This window comes from Thermobia domestica, chromosome 8 (assembly GCF_964235325.1).
Source record: "Thermobia domestica chromosome 8, izTheDome1.hap1.1, whole genome shotgun sequence".
Classification (NCBI taxonomy): Eukaryota; Metazoa; Arthropoda; class Insecta; order Zygentoma; family Lepismatidae; genus Thermobia; species Thermobia domestica.
In genome coordinates, this window is record NC_137461.1 from 54,457,823 (window position 1) to 54,484,559 (window position 26,737).

Consider the following 26,737-nt stretch of genomic DNA (forward strand, 5'->3'; position numbering starts at 1 on the left):
ATGAAGATACATTTTAATGAGGAAGAATGGTTTATAAAAAGTAAAAAAATCACATTATTTGTATAAAATCCAACGGAAATAGTTTCATTTATAATCATTTAAGTGTATTAGCAAAGTATAGGGGAGTATGTTTTCGTTATAAAATATGAACATTCAGTTTCCTTTACAATCCGCTCTCGACAAAGTTCCAGGCACCAGTTAATATTTTCAACATTTTCGAGACAATGTTTATATTGTTTTTAAACGTTGTCGGAAAAGCATCTCTAAATATATTATAATGCAACTTACTACATTTCCTTATTGTTACAAAAGGAAATATTAATCTAAAACTTGTAATAGTAGTATAATAAAAAAAGAAAATATGTTATGAACACGAGATACCTGGGTAAACAAGTGAGTAATGAACGGTATAACAATGAGAAAAATGAAACAATGAATACAAGATGCAAGATATAAACAAAAAACGCAGATCTTCAATTGTCTTCACTAGCGATTACAATAGTCTATCACACAGATAAAACATTAAATATGTTTGAAATATCTTTCCTCTACTTATTAGTTTGTAATAGGTTATCACTAAAGCCCAGGAGTTTATGTTATAACGTATATTTATTTTAAATGGAAATCGGATAATGGGGTGAGATCTTCACGTATCAGGCAAAAACCGGCTGAAATAAGCAAAGTTGATAGGACATATTTTGACATATCTTCCACATTTTCCAATCTGAAAACATATTTTTCACTTTTCTAGGACATATTTCTATATACATTTTACAATATACTTACACAAACAAATCGATAACTTCTTAACTTTTCTAATAGGCCTTCTGCGAAAGTAATAAAATCCGGATTCTCTCTGTGGTCGATTGAACTTGCATCAGACTATGCGAAACGAATTTGGCTTTCTACTAGTTTAAAATATAATACATAAAAAATAATACATCCTTGCGTAATAACGCCTAAAATAGTTTAACGCAGAAAGTTCTCTGGTCATTGTTGAACGTATGCACGACAATTACAACTGTTCTTTCCTCTATAAATTTTTCCTCTTTAACAAAAACAAACAAACTAGCATTTTGTGCTGTAAAATAGCTATTTTTACCTGAATCAAAATAATCTGCAGTTTTAGCCAGGCGTATAGCGGAGCAAGTGTAGAAAGTGCCTCTTGTGAAGCAATCTGTTTCGTTGAAGTTGAGAGCATATGTTGCAGAATTTTGTAGCAATGTGTTCTCTACAGATGACAAAGATATTGGTCTGTAAACTCTGTGAATCCAGTGTGGGATATTCGAAAATATTTTCTGTATTGCAACATTTAGATACGACGGAGCATAAAAAAATGTAAGGAGAAAGCGAAATCACAAACGCTACTTCAACATGTCACATCGTCCCTGACAACCGAATGTCGTGTTTCTCCAAGGACCTGTGTAAAGCATTTGTAGTAACTGACATATCTCTGTAAAAGTTGGGAACTCCTAATCTTCGTGACTTTTTTGAGAAATACTGTGACAAGGAAATCCTCGCGAATCCACACTAAGAAGGCCTATCTGGAAAGTGCCTAGTGTAAAACTATGTGAAATATCCGGTAGAAAATGAAAAATAAAAATTTCTAGTTATCAGTGAACGAAACGGCAGACTGTTGCAGACGATATATAGCCAATGTTGTGCTTGGTATTTTGGAAAAGGAACAGTCTGAAGAAATGTTCCATGTGCATGTTGAGCAGTTGGAGAAGGTTAACCATTCTAGAATCACTGGCTGAATTGAAAAAGGAATGCAGGTGGTTTTTCCAGAACGAATTCCTCATGACAGGGTTCTCGTATTTGTAACGGATGCAGCAAGGTATATGGTAAAAGCAGGAAAAGATTGGAAGTTCTATATACCAAAATGATCCACATTATCTGTCTGGTGCACGGAGTCCATAGACTATGTAAAGAAATTAGAGCAAAATACCCTAACATAGATCGCATTGTATCAAATATGAAGAAAATTTTCTTGAAGTGTCCATCATCACGCCAGGCCCTAAAGGAGGCTGTCCCGGATAATACTTTGCCACCACGTGGGACATGGTGACACGGTGGGGAATATGGCTTAAAGTAATTCAATATTACTGTGCCAATCTGCCTATTCTTGCCGAAATATTTGTTTGATTTCAAACTGAAGATGCAGCACGTATTAGTATTGTTCAGGAATTGGTTAATAATATTAAATTAAGATATGATATTGTATACATTTCTGCAAATTTTTGGTTTCTGGTGTCACCCTTTGAGCGATTGGAGACAAATGGTCTCACGAGGTAACCGATTCAAGTGTGACACGAAATTGTGAACGAGTTTAAGCTCAAACGAAGTGTTTTTGTGCTGCATTAAGCAAATTAGAGGAAAAAATCCTCGATCAGAATCGTCCTGGAGATATAGAGGAATAAGAAGAAAGCTGGTGGTCCGATATTTTTCGAATTTTTGAATTTGTAGACGTAGTAAATGTGTCTTTTAAAAATGAACAATGCCTTCATCCACGAAACTTTAATAATACGTCGCCTTAGACATAATGGTTACAAAACCGAAGAGTCCATAAAAATTCTTTGGGAAGAATATTTTGCAGAGGGAAGGCGAAAATAATGGAGTTGCATTGTTGCCTGAAATAGGCGTCTAAGGTGTCTATGTATAAGTTTCTTGGTACGCTGAATCGAATAAATGCATCATCAGGTCAATAAGGATGAAACATTTTAAAAATGGTGGCCGTCCAAACTTTCCAAACATTTATACGTTGTAGAATTATTAACAGATCAGAACAAAAATGGCCCAAAATGTGTTTTAGAATATAATAGTCAAGGATGAAAATCGGAACAATCCGTTGAAAAAAATTGAAAATGATAGCCGTTTAAAGTTTCCAAATAATCGTAATATCTGGAATTATCAACCGATACGAATCAAAATTGGAACAAAAATTGGTGTTTGCAGTACATTAACGATTAGGAACATTAGCATAATTCACCGATAAAGTTTCAAACTGGCAGTCGTTTGTAATTAAAAAAGGTTTACTTGTCTCTTGGAGCCTTGTGTCGAAGATCTGCTTGTATTGTTGTTCATATAATAACATATTCTTTCCTTTCGCAATACAGATAACAAATTTTCATATATATATATATATATATATATATATATATATATATATAATTTTCTACGAACTAAAATATGATATATATATATTAGCCAAGCAATATCATACAATCTTGTTCTCCATGTGAATGCCGTTTGTAATTCCTCATAATCCCTTCTTTTCCCGGCCCTGGGTAAAAGCTATGCCACTCATCTCAACATTCAACACCACTTTTATTCGCTCTGGTGCATCTGCCTTAAAGTTGAAACGAAATATTCAAACGTATTCAATCGCAACATAGCCGAAAATTCACGAAATATAAGAGCATCAGCTTTCTCCTTACCCGTCTTGATCTATGGAACGGTTGAGATCGAGGGTTTCTCTCTTTGATGGAATTCATTGTCCACAAAAAACACTTCGATTGCGCATGAACACGTCCACAATTTTAGTCACACTTGAATCGGTTTCCTTGTCAGTGTGAAAGACTGTCTTGAAACCGTAGAATATGTTAGAGCAAAGTTGTCAACAGCAAAGTGACCAACAGCAGATTTGGTCAAAGGCAAGTTCAGTGTGAAAGACAAGTTCCTGAACAATAATTATATATATATGGCCCTTTCACCAACATTGTTGCTGTTCTGAGTGGTGACGGAGAATTAATTCTTAAAAATGATGAAGAAGATTTAACACTTGCAGATACAGTATGTTTGAGGTTTGCTCCTTTTAGTTCATGCTATGTGGAAAGTACATTCTTACGCTACAAGTCGCTGCTTGTAGATGATAGATGAAGTTACACAGAAGAGTAGGTCTTCCTGTCACAATGCAATACTTAAAATTACTTTTGCCTATTGATTTTTCCGGTCTTTATATTTCATTTTCAAGTGTATAGCATAGTATGACATTCAAATATATATATACATTCTCTCCACTTTTATGTGCGCGTGTGTGTGTGTGTGTGTTCAACCAAAACAGACTGAAATCACAAGATCCAAACATTCGTTACAAGCTGTTCAAGTTAAGACGACTGCTGTTCAAAACCCTTCTATAATTGTTTTATTGAAAAATGTTCCTTTTGTAACCGTAACCTTAGTAAAATAAAACATTAAATAATTCGACAGAACTTTTCTTAAGAAATCTGTTTATAAACACAAGTGGAAAATGTTCCTTATGTAGCTGTCAACTACGTTCAAATAAAACATTTTGAAAGATACCACAAAATGAAACCACAGAATTTTTCCTAAAAATGAGTTTGTAAATTAAGTACTGATATTCTAATTTTTTCCTGTGTTTCGGGGAGATGACATTTTTGTTTTACTTTTTTAACTATTCTGACATTTGTCAAGTTTTTATGACATATTTACATACATATTTTACAGTTTTATAGGGCATAATGTCCCAGGCCTTAGTTATTACAAACTATGAGAACTGGTACTTGTCTGTAATAAATTATTAGAGATAAGTTCCCGGTCTGATAGTTCTAACTAAGAGAGGAGGAAAGAAATTACATTTTTATTTTAAATTGTTAATATGTATGAAATATCTTAAAAAGAAATAGTGATAAAAGGTATGGTGGTTTGTGGTGGTTAAGTTATAGAGATCTTCTGTCTGGCAATTTTATTTAGAATATCCCTGAATTAAATCATTACAGACTGAAGTTTTCTGTTTGAGAAAACAAAACTTTTGACTGTTTTTGAGACACTTAAAAAAGAAATAAAATAGAGCCACTATAATTTGCCCTGGACCATTTATTATTTGCATAACAGAGTGTTACTATATGTTCGCACTAGTCATTTACGAGTTCAAGTCAAGTATATAAATCAACTTAATAGGGTATTTTAATCCTGCTGTGTTCTTTTATCTAATACAAAACGTACGTCCTATACCTATACCTGTTTTTCAAACGATACTTTTCTCAACTTGAAACAATTAATAAAATGGATCCTCTAACTATTTACATTCTATCCAATGTATTTTGTTTACCCTTAATACGCTTTAAGCAATATGGTAGAGAAAAGAGTACGGAACACACAGATAGACATATTATTTTTTGCATTGTTTAATGCGAATACTGGTGCAAGTCTGGACAATACATCTTATTTTCCATCTTTCACTCTGTACAAAATGAACGGTGATGTTGTGTTAATATCCCTTATCACTTCTACGTCATATTTTGATTGATCAAGTGTCTGGTACTTTAGAAGGTACGTTTAAACAATGTGTTTTTAAATATTGAGTGATAGAATGTGCCTATTAGACAATTCACAAATGTCAAATCATTGTTTATTAATGCATTTCAAGTCATATAATTAGAAGAAAACACTAAATTTTTCTCTACGGATATCACTTCCATAGAAGAAAACATTCATATAATAGTATTACTCAGTTCTGCTCATTAATACATAGGTTGTGCTCTCCTTCGTTACATTGTCCAATTATCTTTTTATGTCTTGCTTTGACATATTCATGTTTTAAATTGTATTAACATTTATTTCAGCTGCGCGGAATACTGAACAATCAGTTGATGCTATCTTAATTGGTTAGTTGTCTATCGATTTGAAGACTAAAACTTAGCATTTGTCGTCACTTATATTGTGAACGTTCCTTGAGAGTTTCCTTTTTCTCTTTTTTTAGCTTGTATTAATAACAGGACAGCCTTTTGGGATACAATTTTCTCATAAAGTAGCAGTTGTGTCTGTTACTGTTCGAATAAATCAGTCAGTTTACGATAGTAAACAAATTATAAAAGCAAATTTTAAAGGGTAATTATTTTACTGGTACTGTATTTAGTTGTTTCAATGAAAATAAATTAAGGTTTTATTAGTTTTCCAAAGTGTTCATTTATGGACCGTGAAATCTTCGAGAAACTATGCAACTTTAAAAACATCAGTGTACCGATGCCTGGGGTAATGAACAAATGCGCTAGTGAGCGCCTAGCATGACTATGATGTCACATTAAATATTAACTCCTCTTTATTATGGTAATATAAAAAAGCAATCAAACAGAGAGAAAGGACTAAAACTTTTTCTTCTAGTATAGCAGTTGACAGGGTAAAATATAACTTTAAAAATAGAGAAAAATAACAGGATGTATTTTTTGTGGGATGTCATTTCCAGAGATGGTGAAACAATTCAAACGTGCAATTACATCCACTGAAGGACCCTGCTGTAGTGGTGATTCAATACTTGCCAGGACTCCTATTCATATGTCCTTGAATGCTAGGTAAAGGTATAAGATTCATAAAAACAAAGAAATTCACCTACACTTTGAAATAAAGAACGCTAAATACTGTGACCATAAGATGACGCTAGGACGTAAAGTATCAAAAATAGTACAAACTACCATCCATGAAAAAATAAAAAAAACTTGATATTATTGATGGCAGCTGTCTGTTTTATGAGATATAGTAGTTAACAAAGAAATAGTAGCTCCCTGTAGAAAAATAGGTAGGAATAGATCTTACAAGTTTTTTGTACGCGGGTACATATACACTTATGGCTTAAAAAATTTTAAAAAAATCAATTCGCTTTAATTATTATTACTTTAGTGGAAAGGGCTCCGTGATGTATTTATATATAATACATTACTGAGCGGTTTCTACGAATACCTTCCTTTTGAGATGACATGTTCTTTAAACAGCTTGAGATACCTAGCGTTACAATTTTTAAAGATACAAAAGCCATTGCAAAGTAAACGTTTATTATAAATATAATTTAATCTATTTATCATACCTTTCATGGACATTGTGGAATGTATTTCTCTCACTATTCTTTGCTTATACTGGAAGGGATCATTACTCTATTGATATTACCAGATGTTTTCTAGTTGGTATTATGTTGAAGAGACAGCACGTATGTGTGTCTTGTAGATAATATTTAGTTTCCTACCATTTTATTCATTCCAAGTTTCAGTCCCTAAATTATTAACATCATTGTGTGTCTTACACTCAGAGGACAATTATGAAATTTTAGTCATATAGTCTTGAAGGATGTGTCGACTCAGAGATACAGATTATTTTTTATTCAAATCTCGTTTATCTACTAATTCTTCAATTTAATGTGTACCAACTCGTATTGTATTTAGATGATGTTCTACATCGTGTGAGGCACGTATAAAATTAAATTGTGGAAAACGACACATTAGAGTAAATAACAGTAACTTCATTCACTTTTATTTTGTGTCTAGTTAAAGAGGAACGTTGCATTTTCATTCAACATTGGGTGCATAAAGAGGTACACTCCCAACTGCTTCTACAATTTAAAAATAATCTTTCATTTACATTGAAAATACCATATTTGAAGACGGTTTCCGCTCTTACACGTTATAACTCTGATAATAACAGAGCTCTCTATGTCAGGGGACTTTTGAGACACTCTGTAGGTGTGATTTTGAAACAGTCTAAAGAATTATAAAATCTAAGATTAAAACGCTGATAGATGTGTTCTACATCGTATGACACACACGAAAAATTAAATTGTAGATCAAGGGACTTATTAGCGTATAGCATCTTGTTTTTATAAATATTCAATGCAGAAATCACATAAAACATGATTTAAACATTTAGACAGAAGACTTCAGGGGCATAGAAGCAAAACCTTCTAAATCTATTTTTCGATTTTGTCAGGAAACGAAGAAAAGCTGGTGCTCTAATGTTTCAGAATTGTTGAAGAACGTTTTCTGTTTAGTGGTCATTACTTAATGCAAATGAGTGAAATCTAAACAAAAAAAAATGTTCAACAGTTCTGAAACATAAGGGCGTCACTTTTTCTTCGCTCCATGACAAAATTGATAAATAGATTTAACAGGTTTTGCTTCTATACCCCTGAATTACATTTTAGTTTCAGCATATGAATACAAGATTTTAAAAAAAATGGTACAGAACTTGACAAAAGTCCTTTGTCATAGGCACACTTTGCTACGGTTACAGGAATGAGAAAATGTGTTTACAATAAAATTAAATGAAATGTTAGGTTATCAATTAAAACTGATGGAATTTTCCAAATTAGACTAGCAGTTTTGGCCATACACTGATGGTCGGCCCAATTGTAATTAAAAGAAAAGCGCTGCCTGTACTATGTTCACAATTGAATGGAAGGCAAGCATGAATTGCACGAGTTTGAAGAAACAAGAATATCATAAATCTCGATGGTGAGGTACACAGGCGGGCGGTGATAGAAAGCATAGAATTCGAAACAAGATAACAAATGGTTCGGAAAAAATAATCCATAATCTAAGAAAAACAACGCAGCTGTTTTACGTAATACTAGAATTATACCCTCCCTTGATACGTATTATTACTAATAATATTACTTTAACTAATACAAACATAAAAAGTATTATGTTGAGTTATTACTTCCTGTACTGGAACGTCGCTAAACAAGAAATAATGTACTGATATCTAAAGTGCTTATTTCTGCAAATGTCATCTTTTAATCGTAAAAGACTCCTCCGTCGGGAGATTATGTTATTTTTATTAACTTTCCTTAAATGGCATTATTGCCCTTGCCCAGTTGTTTGCTGACACACATTCCCTGTCTGTCACTTGGCCACTACCTTGAGAAGAATGATAAACAGAAATACGCGGTTCGTTCCTGTTTCCAATGAGATATATGATTATTAGTTAAATTTTAGAGCTTGTATATAATACAAACTAACTTATCTTATCATACATTTAGAACTGTAACACAATCAAGAATAAATATGCTTTCAATACTGCCCTCAATCGCCATAGGAGTAAGGCATCTGGTTGCAACACGGTGACACATGTTCGATTTTGTTGTGGTCACCTCGAGATTAGTTTTCTATCGTCTCCGAACCTAGTTGTTGTGCGGAACACACAACCTCGAGATAATGTACGAACCTTTAATAACTCTGAGACAGAAAAAAGTCCTTGTCTTTGTGTTGAAACCCACTTCTAATATGGAATTGTATAGCTAAATATTCTCATAACACTGAACACCATTTCATAACATGGAACCTTGCGAGAAGGATACGTTCAGTTGTACTACTGGTCATCCTTTCATTGAGAAACGTTAACCTTTTTGAATGTACTGGAAAGTTCTCATCAGACTAGTGGATCGTACTTGCTTTTTCAAGATCAAAAACAAATAGTACGTATCTAGACCTGTGAGACAACTGAAAATAATTGGAAACGTCCTACGTGTACAGTATACAACTGTTACACGTCTCATTAAATTTAATTATTATCTCTAGAGTGCAATGCTTTCGCAATTAATGTGCCACTTGCAGCTGCGTGAGTATGCAACGTGGCTCAAGTCACTCTATCGTCTCTAACGCTATTTCTGTGGCGCAATTTAGTGTAATTTTGTTCCATTTATTTCCTCTGTGTTCTCGGGAAGTGAAATGTATTCAATGCAAGAACATGTTTAAATGATACCCCTTTATGCAGCTAAAATTTCTCAAAATGAAGCAGAAGAAGAGCACCACAGGCGTCATATAAATCAGGTAGCAACGTTCCAACAACACATTTTGATGCTCATTGCATAACTCAAATGTTAAAAGACGAAAGACCGCAAATTGCAACTTCGTGCTTCATGAGTATTGATATATCTTCGAAGGTAACAGTTAATCCGAAACAATCAACACAGAAGGTTGCACAAGACGCTGACGTGATTTGTAAGTTTGTCTTCAGGACTTTGTCATATGTTAATGGCTTCAGAAGACACGAATACAGCATCTTAACCAAGAGACTGGCAACGTATTCAGAGTGTAGCCTAGTTTCGATATGAAAAGTGGAGTCAGCATGTGCAACACTGAAGACTAGTATGTTGGTAGTTCCCGTATAGTTGTGAAACCTTAATATCAAACTCGTACTCGAGTGATTGTGTGGAGTGTAAAGCAGTGTTTCTCACCTAATGTTTCATTAGGTCGAATTTTTCTGTCTAACAGGTTAACATCAGAGCAATACCTACATAATCTGAAAAATACACTCTAGCCGTATCTGGATGACGTTTTCTTGATATTAAAGCGTTGATTGTATTTTCAGTATTAGTATTGATCCTCATAGTGCGGTCATAAAACACGTCAGTTGCTAAACGCTGCGCTTCCTGGTGAATGCATGGTAACATTGGTCACCTGACTTAGTGCTATTAGACTTTCACAAGAGGGAGTATCTAAAGCTAACTGTGTTCCAAACCAGACTCAGGATCACATTACCTGTAGAAGAATATCAGACATTTACGTAGACATTGCATAAGAACTGTTGATTTTGTGGTAGTGTACCACACCAAATCCAAAAGTGCTGCCAGTAAGAGATATATCAATTTGAACACTTGTTCCAGTAGTGCCCAGGAATTTTGCTTCTGGATATGTAGAGACGTAGCATAATTGCATTTTACTTTTCTCATCTTGAGCGACTTCCACAACCAGCGTTCAACTTGCCACGATTTTATCCCCGTAATTTATCCTGCATTGGACTACATGATCCTAGTTACTGCAACCGAGAATAGTGATATATATATTTCCTACGGTGTACTTTTTGCTAGGCTTCTAAGCAATTATTGCGTGAACTGACTCTTACTTTTTAACACTTGCACTGGCAAATTTGATTTTGAAGTATAATTGAGACACCAATGTTGAACCTGTTGAATCAAAACAGCAGGTCTAATTTGAAAAAAAAATCAACACTGTATATTGAAGATCTATCATTACCAGCATTTTTGTTATCTTTATATATACAGTGTGTGTGTGTGCGACTATCCAGTTCTAACAAATTTTGTCTATGCAAATGACTTTTGTACTACCCTTTTTATAAGTAGTAAATTAAGACGATTTGCGTCATAATACAACTTTAACTAAGCTGAAATATATAAGTTGGATAGAAGTTTTGGAAATAGTAATGCAAGCGACGAACACAAGTAATGGCATGTTATTTTCATTCTGCTTGAAAGTTGATTCTTGTTTCTTTTTTGTCATCTCTCAACCAGTTACGACTTTAACATTTGGAATAACAAGGCACTAGAAAATGAAATAGCACCACTGTTAATTGCACATGTCCTTAGGTATAAGTTATTTCTTATTTTACTCGATATTTAATTTAGTTTATCTTTGAAAGCATCGTGAGAAGAAAATTTATTATATTTCCAATAAATATATTGTAAATCTATAAATTTTTAATATAGCAGACAGTAAAAGTAAGTGTAAAATGAAGGAAAGCTTTTTTAAAAAATCTACTCGAAGAAAGGACTGCAAGTTATATACAGCTTCAAGTAATAAAAGAGTTATCTTCATGGGTATTTAAAATTTGTTACACGTGATCAAAATACATATTTTGAATTTTCAAGTGTAGGGTTATATATCAAATGTATTCGAGTATTCATAAGGAATCCTTAACTATCAATAAAAAAGTAAAATCACATTTATGACTTAATAATATTTTCTTTAAAATATTTAAGACTATCAGAGGTTTTAAGAGTTTCTACTGTGTAACTTGGAAGGAAATAATAAAAGAAATTACTTAAACAAATGTGAAAGAGTGGATAAATAAAACGTCAATCATAGAAGTTTGATTTCATTTGAAATAAATATTAGTTATTCTGTATTCATATTGTTAACTACATTGCCTGTGTCTGTGAAATCCTGATAATCGTATACGGTAAAGTAAGTTATAAATTTAAGAAAGGTGTAATGTAGTTTTCGTTTTAGGAAAATTGTTGTATCTTCACAAAGAAATTAGGTGTATTGCTGTATTCTTTCGCTGTTTACATTTCAGGTATTCATGAAAGAAAATTTGGAGAATTTATATTTTCTAGTAGCAAGCTTTAACTCATTTAGAGGATATTAACACATATTTCTTTAATTCTTCAAAATACGATACTTTTCAGGAATAAAAGTATTTATAGTTGTAAAACATACGATGTGGTGTAAAAGATCTGCTATGTAGGAGATATTCACTATTAAGCATAATCATAGTTACCATATGTACTTCTCACCTTATACAATCAATCACCTACTACATTTGTGATTTTCACTTACATATGGAGATTTCAGAGATCAGTAGCATTCATGTCCTTTACAACGTCTTGCCGTTTTGGTTCAAACTCAAGAGTCTTATAGGAATTATTTTTCTGCATACAGAAGAATGTTTACTCATTCAGTAAAGCATTTCTCCCATTACAGATCAACTAAATTGCGTTGTCTTTCATGATTGAATAAACTGACTGCCACAATGTACAATGACGTTATAAGAAAATTGAATTAAGCAATGGGAGATGCTCGAATGTGTATGTCGAATATATTGAAAAGTAAGAGTTCCCGTGTTAAAGATCTTTTACAAATACCATATGTCGTTTCTGTTGTACCTTCGTTTTTTCCCTTAGTTTTTCGTTAGTTTTTTTCTATATGTTCCTTAGGTGTTTTTGGATGACGCTTGTAGTAGTTAACTGCTAAACAACGTTAAACAACAAGGTATTTTCAGATATTTTAAAAATCTCTTGTGTAATAGAAACAACAAACACAGAAACTGCCCAGCAGTATTCAAAATGAGTTTATATTTAAAGATGTAAGATAGCATCACCATTTGTTCATCGCTATTGGAAATACCCTTATAATGTTTTCAAGGTATACCGATATACAAAAAAAAAAAAAAATATACACTTTATTGGAATTGCATATTTTTCAATAACTCTTAAATAGATATTTATCAATGCTTGGAAATGTCTTATTTTTTAAATTTAAACGTTTAATGTTTGATGTCCTCTTATTATATTGAACGCCGAAATTGCTTTCATTTTCTTGTCTTATGTAGGTGTAAAAGAAGAAAGTGGCAGCATCACTGATAGTTGTGAGAAACAGGAGCGATTCCGTAAACATTTATTACTTAGTTTAAAAAATATCTTAAAGAGGTATTGATACCCTGTTGTCACACAATATTCTTATCGACTCTGTTCATTTTTCCAATCCCTGCTTATTATGCTGTTTACATTCTATTTTGTTTCCCTATAAGCGAAATATTTCCAACAACCTCGAACTTCCGCATCATTTCTCTCTGTAAAGAACTTGACAGAATTCAACCTAAACATAATCATCATTCATTGAGCTCACGAACATGCGCTTGGTTGTTTTATAATGCAGTGTACTATGACTGTAATCCAATATGCTTATGTAATAGAGTATGCTGGTTTTAACGAGGTGATAACACAATAAGAATCGAATAGAATTTCAATGTAGGAGGTCTCTTTTCTTTCATATATTTCATCATTAATTCCTGGAAATCCAGCAACTTGAATTTATAAACCTAAGATTATATTAAGAGCAGTCCTCTACACACGTTACTCCTCATCCGGGCAATTTCAACTATGTACTAGCATCGTAACGATATAAGTTAATCTCATCCCTTTTGCCATTTGGAAATTAGCAACATTAATTCTCCTCGATTGGCATTCAGTAGACTACATGCTTCTACTTAAGCACCAAGTAATAATTCAAATCCCTTAAAATTAATTATCGAGCTCCTTTGTGGTTAAGCGGTTAGCATAAGCGCCTTAGGCGTGGGAGACCCGAGTTCAATTCACGGCGGAAGCTCAGGTGGTTCGGATTCCACGTTAATCAGTTGGTTCACTTCTCATATAGTCTCGCTGCAGGAAGGGACGTAAAACTATAATCAACTCATTAAAGTTGATTATCATATCCATCTGAGTTTCATTTTTAGTTTCTACTTTTATCGTGTGGTTTCATAGTTTTCAGATTAATTTGTCTTTGTGTAATAAAAAAAGAACAAATCCTTATTGGTACTAATGTGAGTCATGGTACTCACCACGACTATATTTCTTTAATTACAACAGCTTACCCTGCCAAGTCTGACGCATGTGTATAATAAATCAGCGACATTGCAATATAGGGTGACTTACATGTTTAGTGAGCGTCTATGAATAAAAGCGGGTTGCTGTATTAAATCCACTATAAGCATAATCTAGTCAGTAGGGAAGCTGATTATTATTTTTTTGCCACAGAATCATTAGAAACATCTTTCGTCATGTCTACCAGAGAAGTCGTTATGTACGGAGCTTTCCACGGACAGCAGCTACTAAAGATCTGTCGCAAAGGGACCTATGGGGAAGCGTACTCACCTCAAATTATGTTTGAAGTTGGCAAACATGTAACAGAGACATTTTAGATTATTCAAAATTTTTGCGGTAGACTGGTATTGAATCGCAAGAACGTGTTTAATTGGTGTGCAACAACTCGTCGTATTCGGCAGAGCGTTGAAAACGATCTAGCATCAGGAACAGCAGTTACTGAACGAACGGACGAAATCATCCAAACTATGGCAGAGTTTGTGTATCTGGAAAGCTCATCGAGGATTTCCAGTGTCCATCTCATTCTAACTGAAAGTTTAGCAAAATAGAGGCCACACACGTACATGCGCAAATTGGGAGAAAAAGCTTACCAGAGTGCAACACTGCAGATATAAAACAAACCGCTTATGTAGTTCCAAGATTTAAGTACAGTATTGTTAGAGATGATGAAGAATGGTACCTCTAGTAATGAACCACTCATAAAACATCAGAGCTCAGAATAGAAATGTTAAGTAATAACAAAAAAAAAAAAAAAAAAAAAAACAATGTTACTATTTTATGCATAAATCAAAGTACGATCTTAAGCGTGGTTGAGAAATGGCACATTTCATTTATTAATATAACAGATTTCATCAAAAACATGTTTTTCATGTTCAGTGAAATATAATGAGTTTCGAAAGGAGAGGTGACAAAATATGCAATGATTTAATTTAGAGTATATACTGTATTGATGTAATAAATAACATAATTTATTCTAAAGCCTTTTGTCAGTCTAACTTTTAAATAACAGTGAATAATGTTCAGATTGTGTGATCATGTTTTTTTTTTTATTTAATTTTTAATTCTATTGTGTTCCCCAAGAATACTGTTGTTTCAACATTGTCCTATTTGAGTCTGGAAATTACTAAAACTAACAGCGATCGACATGCATATTTCTAAACTACTAAAGCTAACATAAATCATATCAAGCAATTTGAGCTGTTTTTTTCATTTGGAGAGTACGCCTAAATTTTGATTGCCTGAAACCGTGTAATTATGGATGTGCCCCAGACATGTCATGTAATGTAGATTAAGTAATGTAAATCTATTATATTTGATTTACAAGAAAAGAAAAAGTTGCTCCTCCAATTGCCTCCCCTTAAGAAATTGAAGCTTGCGTCGTTAGTAGACTGCACTACCAAATTATGAGCATATACTAAATATAATGAATAATTACTTATTTAATATTGAAACTTGGTTTCGGTCCCGCGTTTTTTTCTTTGGAATAATAACAAAGCCAAAACAGCAAAGAAATAAAAGTTCTGTGCACCGGACTCGTTGTAATTTGATGTACAGAATCAAAATTTCGAAACCCCAGCACGACTGACTGTGTAATATTTTTTATGGGCGATAATCTTTTGTCTTTCTTATCCAAAAATAGTTAAACGTTTCACACATAAAAAATTACACAGTCCATTATCCTGAGTTTCCGAAAGTTAGATTATGTCGAATCCATATCGAATCATTGAATCCATACCCTGATTGTTGCCACACAGAACTTACTATTTTGTATGGCTGTGTTACCTGTTTCTTCCCTATCTAAAATCACTCAAGTTTTCCCCCCATAAAAATATACACTTTCAATCGTTCTGATGTTTCTAAATTTTGATTCTATGTAACAATATACATCGAATTCATACCCTGGGTCCGGTACACGGAACTTTTATTTGTGTGGCTGTGTGAGGCGTGAACCTTTCCCACTGGACACACTATGTATGTAAAAATATATATGCAATTCCAATAGATCGTATAGTGCGTGGCTAAGCTTATGGAAAATATTAATTTTCATTTCTAAATAAGGTTGTGTAATTCTGTATTATTAATTTCATTTTGAAGTTGGAATTAAATTTCCACAATGCTGTTACTCTGCCAAGTACGTCGAGAGTATCACAGACAATAGTGTATGTAGAAATATCTATTAACGTCCTACAGGCTAGTATTTGCAAAGGTAGTGACAACATTTTTTTCTGTTTTTATTTTCAATATTAGCGCGATACATATCAAAGTGTTTGCCGTTTATTATTATGACACCTAACTAGAGAAATAAAGATATTTGCGTTGTTAACATTTTCAGTGGTAGGTTGATTTACGATCCTTTCCACATTACATCTATAATTTTATGAGATTAGGTACTCGGACATCAGTTTAGCACCAACAGAACACTGAGCCGCTGAGGGTAACTAATTCTTCTCCTTGCTAGTTCCATAAAAGACAACGTTTTTAACGATGAAAATATAAGCTAACCCAGTAATGGTAGGGGAAAGTGGGGTAATACCACGCACTTAAGGTACATTTTCTAATATCTCACTACAAATCAAACAAATTAACACGAAGAAAATGTATGTTGTAACTTAATCATTCTAGGTTCATATTCGGTCGTTGGTAGTGCTCCGTGATTTCCATAGGTTTTGTAAAAATAAATTCTGTGGAAAACGGGAAACGCGTGGTATTTCCCACTACATCGGGTAATTCCACACATTTCATTGGGTATTGGCACACATTAGTTACTAGCACCAGAATCACTTTCCAAAAACTTTTTTTGACTGTACAGACCTGCGCGATTCATTTACACATTAGTAAAAGTCTATACAATTCAGATCTGTACGTTTAGGCCTACCTCTAATTTGTTTCTTCAGGTTGTCTCCACGTTTTCCACCAACATTGAATTTCATGTTTTCTTCTCAACTTTGCTTTCTTGGTGATTTCTTCGCTTAGTGATCTTTGTGTATTCAGTATCTTTCAATATTCGTTTGGTTGAAGTAGAAGTTTGTTTTTTGTTTGTTTCTGAATGTTTTTTGTTATTTCGACGAGTTGCCAGGATGGGATAGGAGAAATCTTTGAGACGTTCAAATTCTGATTTTGTAAAGAAGACGGTTGGACAAGTTGTGATGATGTTCCAGGTAGTTGATGTTCTTCTCGATTTAGCCCTATTTTCGTCGATGATGGTTTTTCATTTTGGCGCAGGCCTATAATAGTTTGGGCATCGGAAAGCAATTGCGAATTCACTTCTTCAGAAGTCTCTTTCATCTTCAAGTTCTACGGCTTGGACTTGCTGAGCAACTTCAAAATCTTCTTTTCTAAAAGTGTTCGGCTCCAAAGGACAAATACACGCGTTTTTTAATCTTTAACAGCTTTAGCCATATTTTCTGCTTTCAGATAAGCTCTATTAATGATCTCGGCTAAGTCATATGGAGAAATTTTTCACTAACGTAGCCTCTCACAAACAGTGTGCATTCTTGGCTAAATATGTTTTAAGGTGATCAAAAATGGTGAGGTCTAGCGGCTGAAGTTTATGTGAGCTATGCGGTGGTATTGTGACCATAACAATTCCTTTCTCTTTACAAAAATTTTAAATTTCTAATGAAATATGGCTCGTGTGATCGTCCAAAATATGTAGGACTGAATTATCTCTTGGTTGGTTTCGCAATAAGATCAAAATGTTACAGCCACTCGAAGAAACATTTTTCATTGGTCCACCCACGAATATTGCGTCGGTCCTCCTTCACGAATATTGTGTAGGTATATCCAGTAGGTCATCCTTTCTGCAGCTGACGTGACATGCATTTTCTTGGGTAGACAAACATAGGAGTATGTAAGACCTGGCAGCTTTGTAACGGTTTTGCCGTTTTCCCATGATATAACTGCTCCGAGCTCTTTCACTCCGTTTGGATAAAAAAAAAGTCCTGGTAATATTTTCGGTTACTTCTGTCAGGTTCTTAAAATACCTCTTCACCTCTTCTTCAATGAATTCATCGACCTTGTTAATACTAATTGCTTCAGGTTTCCTTAAACTTAGCGGGGAAATTTTCTTTAAAAACAATTCCAACCAATCCTTCCCAGCAAGTCGATTTTCTTTATTAAAATAGTGCTTGCTATTATTAGATTCTGCGTAGTTCAATTGGAGACATTCCGCAAAAGAAACAGGCTAAATGTAAAGCGTGGCTAGCAAGTTGCACTTTTTGTGTAAAGCTGAAAACAGATTTTCTTCTCATTTTCTTAAAACAGACAGTTGTAGCTTTCAGTTTTGTTCTTAATGTAGCTTCATGTATCCCAAAATCTTTTGCTGCTTCTTTAATTTTCTTCCGCCATTTGTTGTTTCTATGGCGTTTTGCAGCTGTTCCAATGTCCATTTGCACTTCTCTGTTTGCCTAATATAGTGTGATGGCACTTGCAATAAACTTAAAAAAGAAAAAGAAACGCAGCATAAGGTTTTTTGATAACTGCTTCTTGAAGGGACAATACCACCCACAATAGATGACATGCATGCAATTACCCCATTCCACGCCGAGAAAGAAAAAGTGAACCTTCAACAGTTTCACGCCGTTTCATATAAAGAGATTTATCATGAACTTACTACTAACACACTACGCTAAAACACTGTATACACAATATAAAAATGCACTAAGTGTTTCGATATATACCTCGAAATCTGCGAACGAAATAAATTAGAAGAAATTACAGCAAAACAGCATTTCGCCATGCCATGAACCACATCTAGCAGCAACTAGTGCCTCGCTGATACGGTATGTCTTTCATAATCTAAACTAGATAACAGCACTAACCTGGATCAATTTCGTAGCATTACAACTGAGAAAATATGGTGCGCGGTAATTCCAGTGATCTTTAAATATGTGATCCTATATAGAAAATACTTTGGTAAAATCGTCATTTAGTGAACTGCAAATAAAGCTGATTTATCCCTTAATATTTCAACACGTTAATTGTTCTCTATATGAAACCAGAAAATCCTTACTAAAAGTAATATGCAAGTGTGAAAATATTGGTTATGTTATCTTAAAGTGATTCTGTTTCGAATTCGTGTTTCTTCCTGTCCTCTAAATTTAACAATAGTACACACTAAGAAAGCATATACAAGAAATTAATTTAAATATGTTTTTGTGGTGATTTTTAACGAGATAAAGGTAGTAATGTTGTTGGTAAGAAATTGTTTTAAAATCAAATTTTATTGCAAATTTAATTTGTTAAACTTTGATTTCATAGTAAATTCAAAAAGTATATGCATAATCATTAAATGTTTATGTTACAGATATAGAACCATTTTACTATTATGTAACATAACATCTAATTATTATTTATATATCATTCGTTTCTAATTTCAAATGTGAGTTGGAAACATGTTTATAAGAAAATAAACTGATAAATATTTTAAATAATTTAAATAATATAAAATACTTGTGTTAGTACTTGCATTTGTTTCCAGTCTTCACTTGTGGAAAAATGTACTATACCGGAGTCTGAAATACTATTATAATTATTACTCGAAATTCAAAAATTGCCAAACTTATTGAAGGGTATGTTCGGACAATCGATTAAGATTTGTTAACACTCGTTTTAAATTTAAAAATACAGACTTAACCTACTTGCTTTATTGGGTTCACTAAATATGTATAAATGTTATTCATATGTACGTAGGGACATTGAAATATTTTTAAGTGAACAAAAAACTATTTTACTTCATAACTGTTAGTTCTAATGTGAGTACATATTTCGCCACTTCTCTTTGCAATTTAATTAGAATACAATATAATTTATGTTGTTAATACATAATTGCCAATATATTTTCTCTGTTTCAGAATGACTCAGTTGAAGAAAGTGTTCTTCCCAATCTGTATAATTCTGATTGGAGTTACATCGAAACAAGCACCACGAATGAGAAATACGAATCAAAGAATTGCCGAAATGCTTGAAAATATTGAAAAGAATTCGCCTAATGTTACAGATGAAAGTGCATACAGGAAAGAAGAAGGAAATAACAATGGATTAACGAGTAAGAAAAAATATACAAAATTACGCAATTAGGTATACTTCTTTATTAATGTCGACATCGCCACATCAAATATATTATTTAGAATTACATTGAGAGCAATAATATTTTATATGAAATCAGCAATAATATTTTAATATAACTAATACTGAAACTTCAACTAGGGGACAAACTAAACTAATGGTTCGAAATGGTCATGAAATAAAATACATTTCTTTTCTTTTCGTGACAATTATGCTCTTTGTTCACATGGAACCAGGGGAAGAGTGAGGGAAAGCAACAGCTCCGAGAAAAGCCGCAGGCAAAATTATGTTCATTAAACACTCTCATGTATATGATCGAACTATAAACCTTTGAATCGGATATAAGAATTCGTCCACTGAAACACTGTGCACTCTGCCTTAAGTCAGAAATAACTTTATTTAACCAATAGGTAAAATATTAGAAAGATGTCAATATACATTAATATATAAAGGAAGTTAAAAGCTGAGCAATAATTTATTAATATTGTATACCTTTAAGTAAGAGGATAGATACTTCATATCTTCCCCTATTTGTGCCTCGCTATTAAATATCTAGGAGATTGTAAAAGTTATGTAAACTTTGTCAAATTCTTTCCAATAATACACTACGATATCAATAGTAGCTGCTGGTTTCAATAGTGTCACTTACATAAAGTTATAATGTGATTACATCATACTTCAATAATCAAATTGGACACATTCATTGTTGGAATATATCGGGATGAGAGAATGGTTTCTTATATCATGTACCTTTTACCCGAACGTTCTGACAACTGAGTTCTACACTAGGTCAATCGAAATAATTTGTTGAATCGATTAAGATAAACGAGATGTATGACACAGTGTGAAATAAAGTTATCTCATTTGCGTTTTCGTAAAAATGTTCTCAAACCTTTTCCACATATCTTTGAAATCAGACATAGAAAACATTCAGCAACTGCATAATTAATCTCCAATAGCTGTTCCGCAGCAACACAAATATCATTAGTTTTTGTTTGGCAATTAATGAAAGGAATAAACGTAAATTTATGTGAACAACTCTCTATTATCTATTGCAAGATTTGTTCGATTGATGTAAGTAGAAATCTGAAAAAGTGGTTACATTGACAGCCATCATAATACTTTCCGGACACTTGTGTTGTTGGAAATAGTATTAGATCATTGTTATACTAGTCTTTCTCAAAAGATATGGACAAATAACCGTTGCTATATTCTGACTTATGAATATTGTTTTTTTTATTTTTGTTTTTTGATAAAAAAGCAATACGTGTTAAAATACCCACGATTGTTATTAACCCAGCATTTCTCATGGTGTTATATATAAAGATAGAAAGTTATCTCAAATAAAAGTTTTTATTTAATTTACTCATTAATACATATTTAATTTTATTTTGGATAAACTCATACCCCGGGACACCGGTACCGTGGTTTGATTTACAGGTTAGACTGGGCATTACAAGTACAAACTTATGCCATATGTAAACTTAATGTCAATGAAATTTTATTGTAAGTATATATACTCCTCATGTATATATTGCGAATACAATTACAAATCAATCTACGGAAGAGATTGGACACACATTACAGGATACATCTTGCATAAATTAAGGTCACAAACAAAAACAGTTCATAAAATACCTTAAGGTATGAAGCTGATACTTTGTTTGCCTTTTCTGACAACCTTGCGTTCGGATTTTGAACAATTTCAGCGATTGGCATAATGGAACTTATACCAGTAAAGCTGATGTAATCCAACCTCACACCCTACCCATACTATTCTAGTCGTCTTATGGAAGAAATCGCATCTTGTTTGGGGACAATCCACACGATCGTGATCGTCAACAGTTGCACTATTTCGTTGCTAGAAAGAAACACGTGATGCCCCCACATAATACTTCTTTTGGCAGGTTACCAAATTATTTGCAGTAGGTTAGCACTACTGTTCTCCTGAAATCACAATACGAAAATCTACGGCCAGTGACTGTAGTTCTAAATATTAGCCATTCATTTTTGCACGCCGCATTAATTCCAAACACAACCAGAAGGATCCATCACCTTTTACCAATGTAACCTACGCGCTTACTGTGAAAAGGTTTGCCAACCTATCTACCCTCCCATATATCTGTTATATTTTTGTACAACTGATGGGCATTCAATTTGATATTTTTCCTATTCTATCAACTTTCGAAGCGTCAGTGAGAAGTAACACTTAAAAGCAATAGCCACAACACTATTACCATTCCACTTGACAGTCGTAGTGTATTTGATGCACTTGAGAAACATCGACTCTCGATTCATTTTCTTCATCTGATTTGTGTCTTCTACATGGGCATTTCTGAGTTCTATTTTCCCTAATGTGTTCCACTAGTATTACAGTTTGAAAGTTTTAGTGGAAGGTTGTCAAAATACAAATTATGAGGAGCTAATTCACGAGGCAGACGTGATCCCATCTCGAGCACAACAGCTCCCAAACGGAATGCGTCTTTTTCTTGTAAATGAACAGATTTAGATACTTGGTAAGGCTCAAATGTCATCAGGTATATCTCGCGTGTAGCAGCAGACCACACTTTGTAACCAATTGCAAAGGCATACCGTGGGTATGCTGTTTGTTGATATGACGACAAAATAAGGACTCATGGTTTAATCTATAGATATTTCAGGTAACTTATTTTTATTAAACTCAGTAAATTTCCTATTTAGAAGAGAAATATATGTCCTAACTTTGCCACACTTTTTTATTTTCTGGAAGCTTTAGATTGTCTGACATATGAACCTACTTTTCATAAAATCGATTTCTTCGCATACTACAGTATTTGCAAAATCTTATTGTGGGTATCAGCCTTGTTTTCCAACAACATGCTTAAGAATGTTTGTGTCAGATACCCTGTTAAAAGCAGAACCACAATACAGGGTTTGTATGATAAGTAATGAGACCAGGTCTGGAAACATTGTTTTATTGATCTGATCTGTACAGGGACTTAAAAGCTTTCGAAGTACTCTCCTCTTGCGTCGATGCACTTCTGCAATCGATGTTTCCACGCTGCAAACGCCCCCTGGAAGTCAGCAGCCGGCATGTCCTTTAGAAATGTGGTCACGGCTGCTTGGATGGCTGTGACGTCTGCAAAACGGGTTCCTTTCAAGCGTGGCTTCAGCTTCGGGAAGAGGAAGAAGTCGGCCGGGCTCACATCTGGGCTGTAGGGTGGTTGTGGAAGGACTTCCACCCCAATCCGGGTCAAAAAGGAGGTCACTAAGAAGGCGGTGTGGGCAGGGGCATTGTCGTGATGCAACTTCCACCGGCTAGCGATCGCCGGTGTTTTCCGCTTGACGCTCCTGTGCAGTCTCTCAAGGACTTGTTTGTAGAAGGCGGCGTTGACGGCTTGTCCTTGGGGTACAAACTCCTTGTGGACCACCCCCACATTGTCAAAAAAAACAATCAACATTGTTTTCACCTTTGACTTCGACATTCTGGCCTTCTTGGGGCGCGGGGACGCAGGAGTGTGCCACTCCGCGCTTTGACGTTTCGTTTCAGGGTCGTACTGGAACACCCACGACTCGTCACCTGTTATGACGTCATCTTCAAAGTTAGGGTCACTGTTCATGAGGTTCAACAGTTCCTGACAACAATCAACACGTCGTTGCTTTTGTTCGTCAGTCAACACTCGCGGCACCAGTTTCGCACAGATTTTTCTCATTCCCAATTGTTCCGTCACAATCTTGTGCACTGTTGTGTGGTTCATATCGAGTTCATCAGCAATCAATCTCAACGATAATCGACGGTCTGAGTTCAGGAGATCCCTCACTTTTGCCACAGTTTCGTCCGTAGTCACTGTTGTCGGGCGTCCAGCCCTCTCCAGATCCTCAACGCTTTCCCGGCCGTTCCGGAACGCACTGTGCCAACGAAACACCTGGGCTTTGGATAGGGCTTCCTCTTTGTAGGCCTCCGTGATGAGAGAAAGCGTCTGAGTAGCCGTTTTCCCCAGGCGAACGCAAAATTTGATCGCATAACGCTGTTCGATGGAACCCTCCATGTTTGTTGATTTTCCGCCGTGACAAGAATGTTCACAAGGGCTTTGTCCAAGGCTTGTCCGCGCTCCACTAAGGCTCGGAGCCAACTGACGCGCGGTGCGTTGCTTTGCTCGGACCCCCCCTACATCCTCCATCACCGACAAACCCGCTCCAGCGACACGCGCGCCGCGGCGCGGCGAGTCTCATTACTTATCATACAGACCTTGTATATACTCTATTCGCATCTGTTGTTTCGTCGACTGTACGATTTGTGTGTGTAACATATCTATTTGACATTTACAAAAGTGCTCAATAACGTCATCAGAAAAATGTTGGCACTCTGTAGGATAAAGCATCAAGTATTTGTTCTGGGAAACAACTTCATCTCTGTCTCCCCCTCGAGATTTGTTTGTGAATACATCATGTCTCCCAGACCACACTCCACGTTCAGAGATAAAATTTGTATGCCTAGCCACTGACTTATTTTTTTACCTTTTTCGTAAGGAAGTTCACCACTATTATAAATACTTTTCTTCCTGTCAGTATCTTTCATGTTTTCATCTTCAAATTCTTATGAAATAATGCTTACTTCAACAGTAGATCTCAATACTCTTGGCGGTAGTCGATTCATGTCAGTCTCATTGTCAGCTCCCCTGTCTTCTTCAGTGTTATAGTCATCGTCCGTTGGAACTAGAACTATTTCTTGTAAATCAAGATCGGATTCGTTTTCTTCCAAATTTCATGGAATTTCAAGCTGAAATATGGAAATATTTTTTCAGTAAGGTAATCTCGAACATAAGTGTACGTACGTAACATAAACAGTATCTATTTTCAAAAAAAAATATGTAAGACAAATTCGGTTATCTAAAACTCTAATGTGGCAGGGAAGGCCTGAGGGATAGAAGTTTTCTCGACTGAAGCATTAGCAAAATATGTGTTCAGAAGCAAGCTTTTACTGCTTTGGACTCGCAGATATCCATTGTATATGAGTGAGAGTGGGACTTGCTAAGCTCTCTTTTGGTTGAGAATATATGAAAGCAAAATCATGTAAACTAAATGCAATGACAGCCTTAAATGTATGTATTCCTAGAAAAATAATTCTTCGCCTAATGAGAAATTATTAGTTTTATTACCCGCAAGTGTGACTAAAATTTTCCCACCATATGTATAACGTAAATAATTGTGTGTTTTCTTCTGCACAAGGAAGAAAATATAACCAAATAGCTATCTTGACTTCCTATAGTTTATTATTCTAAAACAAGTAGCCCAACTCTATCTACCCCATCCTACAGTCAATAGTATATAATGTAGGCAGTGTTTTTACACTTTTGATCTCCACAAGCGGATTCGTACATATACAATTACACATATACACGTAAACATACATAACAGTATTTCAGGTTTCACTACCGGGTTCGATTCCCGGCGGGAGCTCATGTGGTTCGGATTCCACGTTAATCAGTAGGTCCACGTCTCATATAGCCTCGCTGCTGAACGGGACGTTAAACTCAAAATCAACTCAACTCAGGTTTCACTATAGTAGTAATTTGTACATTCTTAAGTAACAAAGTTACTTTGTTACTCTCTGTATGTGACAGCGGAAAGTCAACTGACTGTAAAATATATCAGAGTTTAGGTTTGTGATCTAGAGATTAAATATTAGCAATAATTGATACATGACTAAAAACAAAGTAATACTTAAATTACAGACACTCATCTTTTGTGAGTGGTAAAAGGGGCATTTCGCGCACACCTTCTCATCATGTCAAATTTCAACGACGCCATCTTGGAAATATAAATGTAGAAACTTCCATTAGGTAGCCGTCGAGTTATAGTGCTCCTCAATTGTTTGTTTAGGGACAGTTTTTCACCTCTTGACACTGAAAACTAAATCTCAACAAAAAGAAACTAAACTACTTGTACTCAAAGTAGTGTCACCTGTAGATGAAACCAGGAACTGTCTTTTAAATAGCCAAGGCGTCATCAAGAGGTTGGTAGATGAGTGTTATAATTGATTGTTTATCTATTTTTCAGATCTTCCTTTGTGTGGAGATCCCTGTACAGAATCTCCTTGTCGACTTGATGCCTGCAATGTTTGCTACTGTCGTGAGAACAAAACAGATATATGTACAGTAACGCTTTGTCCTGAAGATGATAAATAGAAAGAACAGTTTTAACTATAAATTATATTGTTAAGAGTTCATTTTACTTTTTAGTAGGTGTATATTAATAATACAGTAATAAATTATATTGTTAAGAAATCATTTTACTTTTTATTTGGTCCATATTAATACTAAAGTATAATTATATGCTCATCTAGCAGACACGTGTTGCCAATGCGATCTTTTTTGGCTAATATGGATAATCACATTTACCCGCAAATCATATTAATTTGTGCCTTCTTACTTTCAGGATGCGTTTCTTATCGAAGTTTAGTTCATTGTATTTAAAGTACTTACATATTTCAATATTTTCTGATAAAACTTACATAAGTAATAAAATAAATTACTTAGCTCAATATTAGTAGATAGAGTAATAGGAGTTTGATCGGAAGATCAGCAAACTTGTTATTTGTACCCTTTAAGATAATACGAAAGGCAGCCACATGTTCCTCATTAGAAATTGAGCATCAAATTAATAAAGAAGTTAATACACCAAGCAAGCACGTCTTCAATAAGTGTAAGTTTGCCCTAGATTTTCCTCGATAGACTTGACTTTAGAAATCCTAAGGCTGTGTATGGCTTTGACAAGTGTAAATTT

General features: G+C 34.4%; 1 protein-coding gene across 1 annotated transcript; it reads left to right on the forward strand.

Annotated features, from left to right (window-relative positions):
• Positions 1–11,586: 11,586 nt before the first annotated feature.
• LOC145691739 (uncharacterized) lies at positions 11,587–26,148 on the forward strand. Its single transcript, XM_081767071.1, has 3 exons — positions 11,587–11,708; positions 19,759–19,952; positions 26,012–26,148. The coding sequence occupies exons 2-3, from the start codon at positions 19,760–19,762 to the stop codon at positions 26,137–26,139; spliced, it is 321 nt and encodes a 106-aa protein (XP_081623197.1). The 5' UTR covers positions 11,587–11,708; position 19,759; the 3' UTR covers positions 26,140–26,148.
• Positions 26,149–26,737: the final 589 nt, after the last annotated feature.

What these genes read in the sequence shown, in the direction of transcription:
- LOC145691739 (XM_081767071.1), top strand. Translation starts at nt 19,760, where the DNA reads ATGACTCAGTTGAAGAAAGTGTTCTTCCCAATCTGTATAATTCTGATT. An exon ending in AAATAACAATGGATTAACGA is followed by an intron (nt 19,953 to 26,011) that starts GTAAGAAAAAAT and finishes TCTATTTTTCAG; the next exon opens with ATCTTCCTTTGTGTGGAGAT.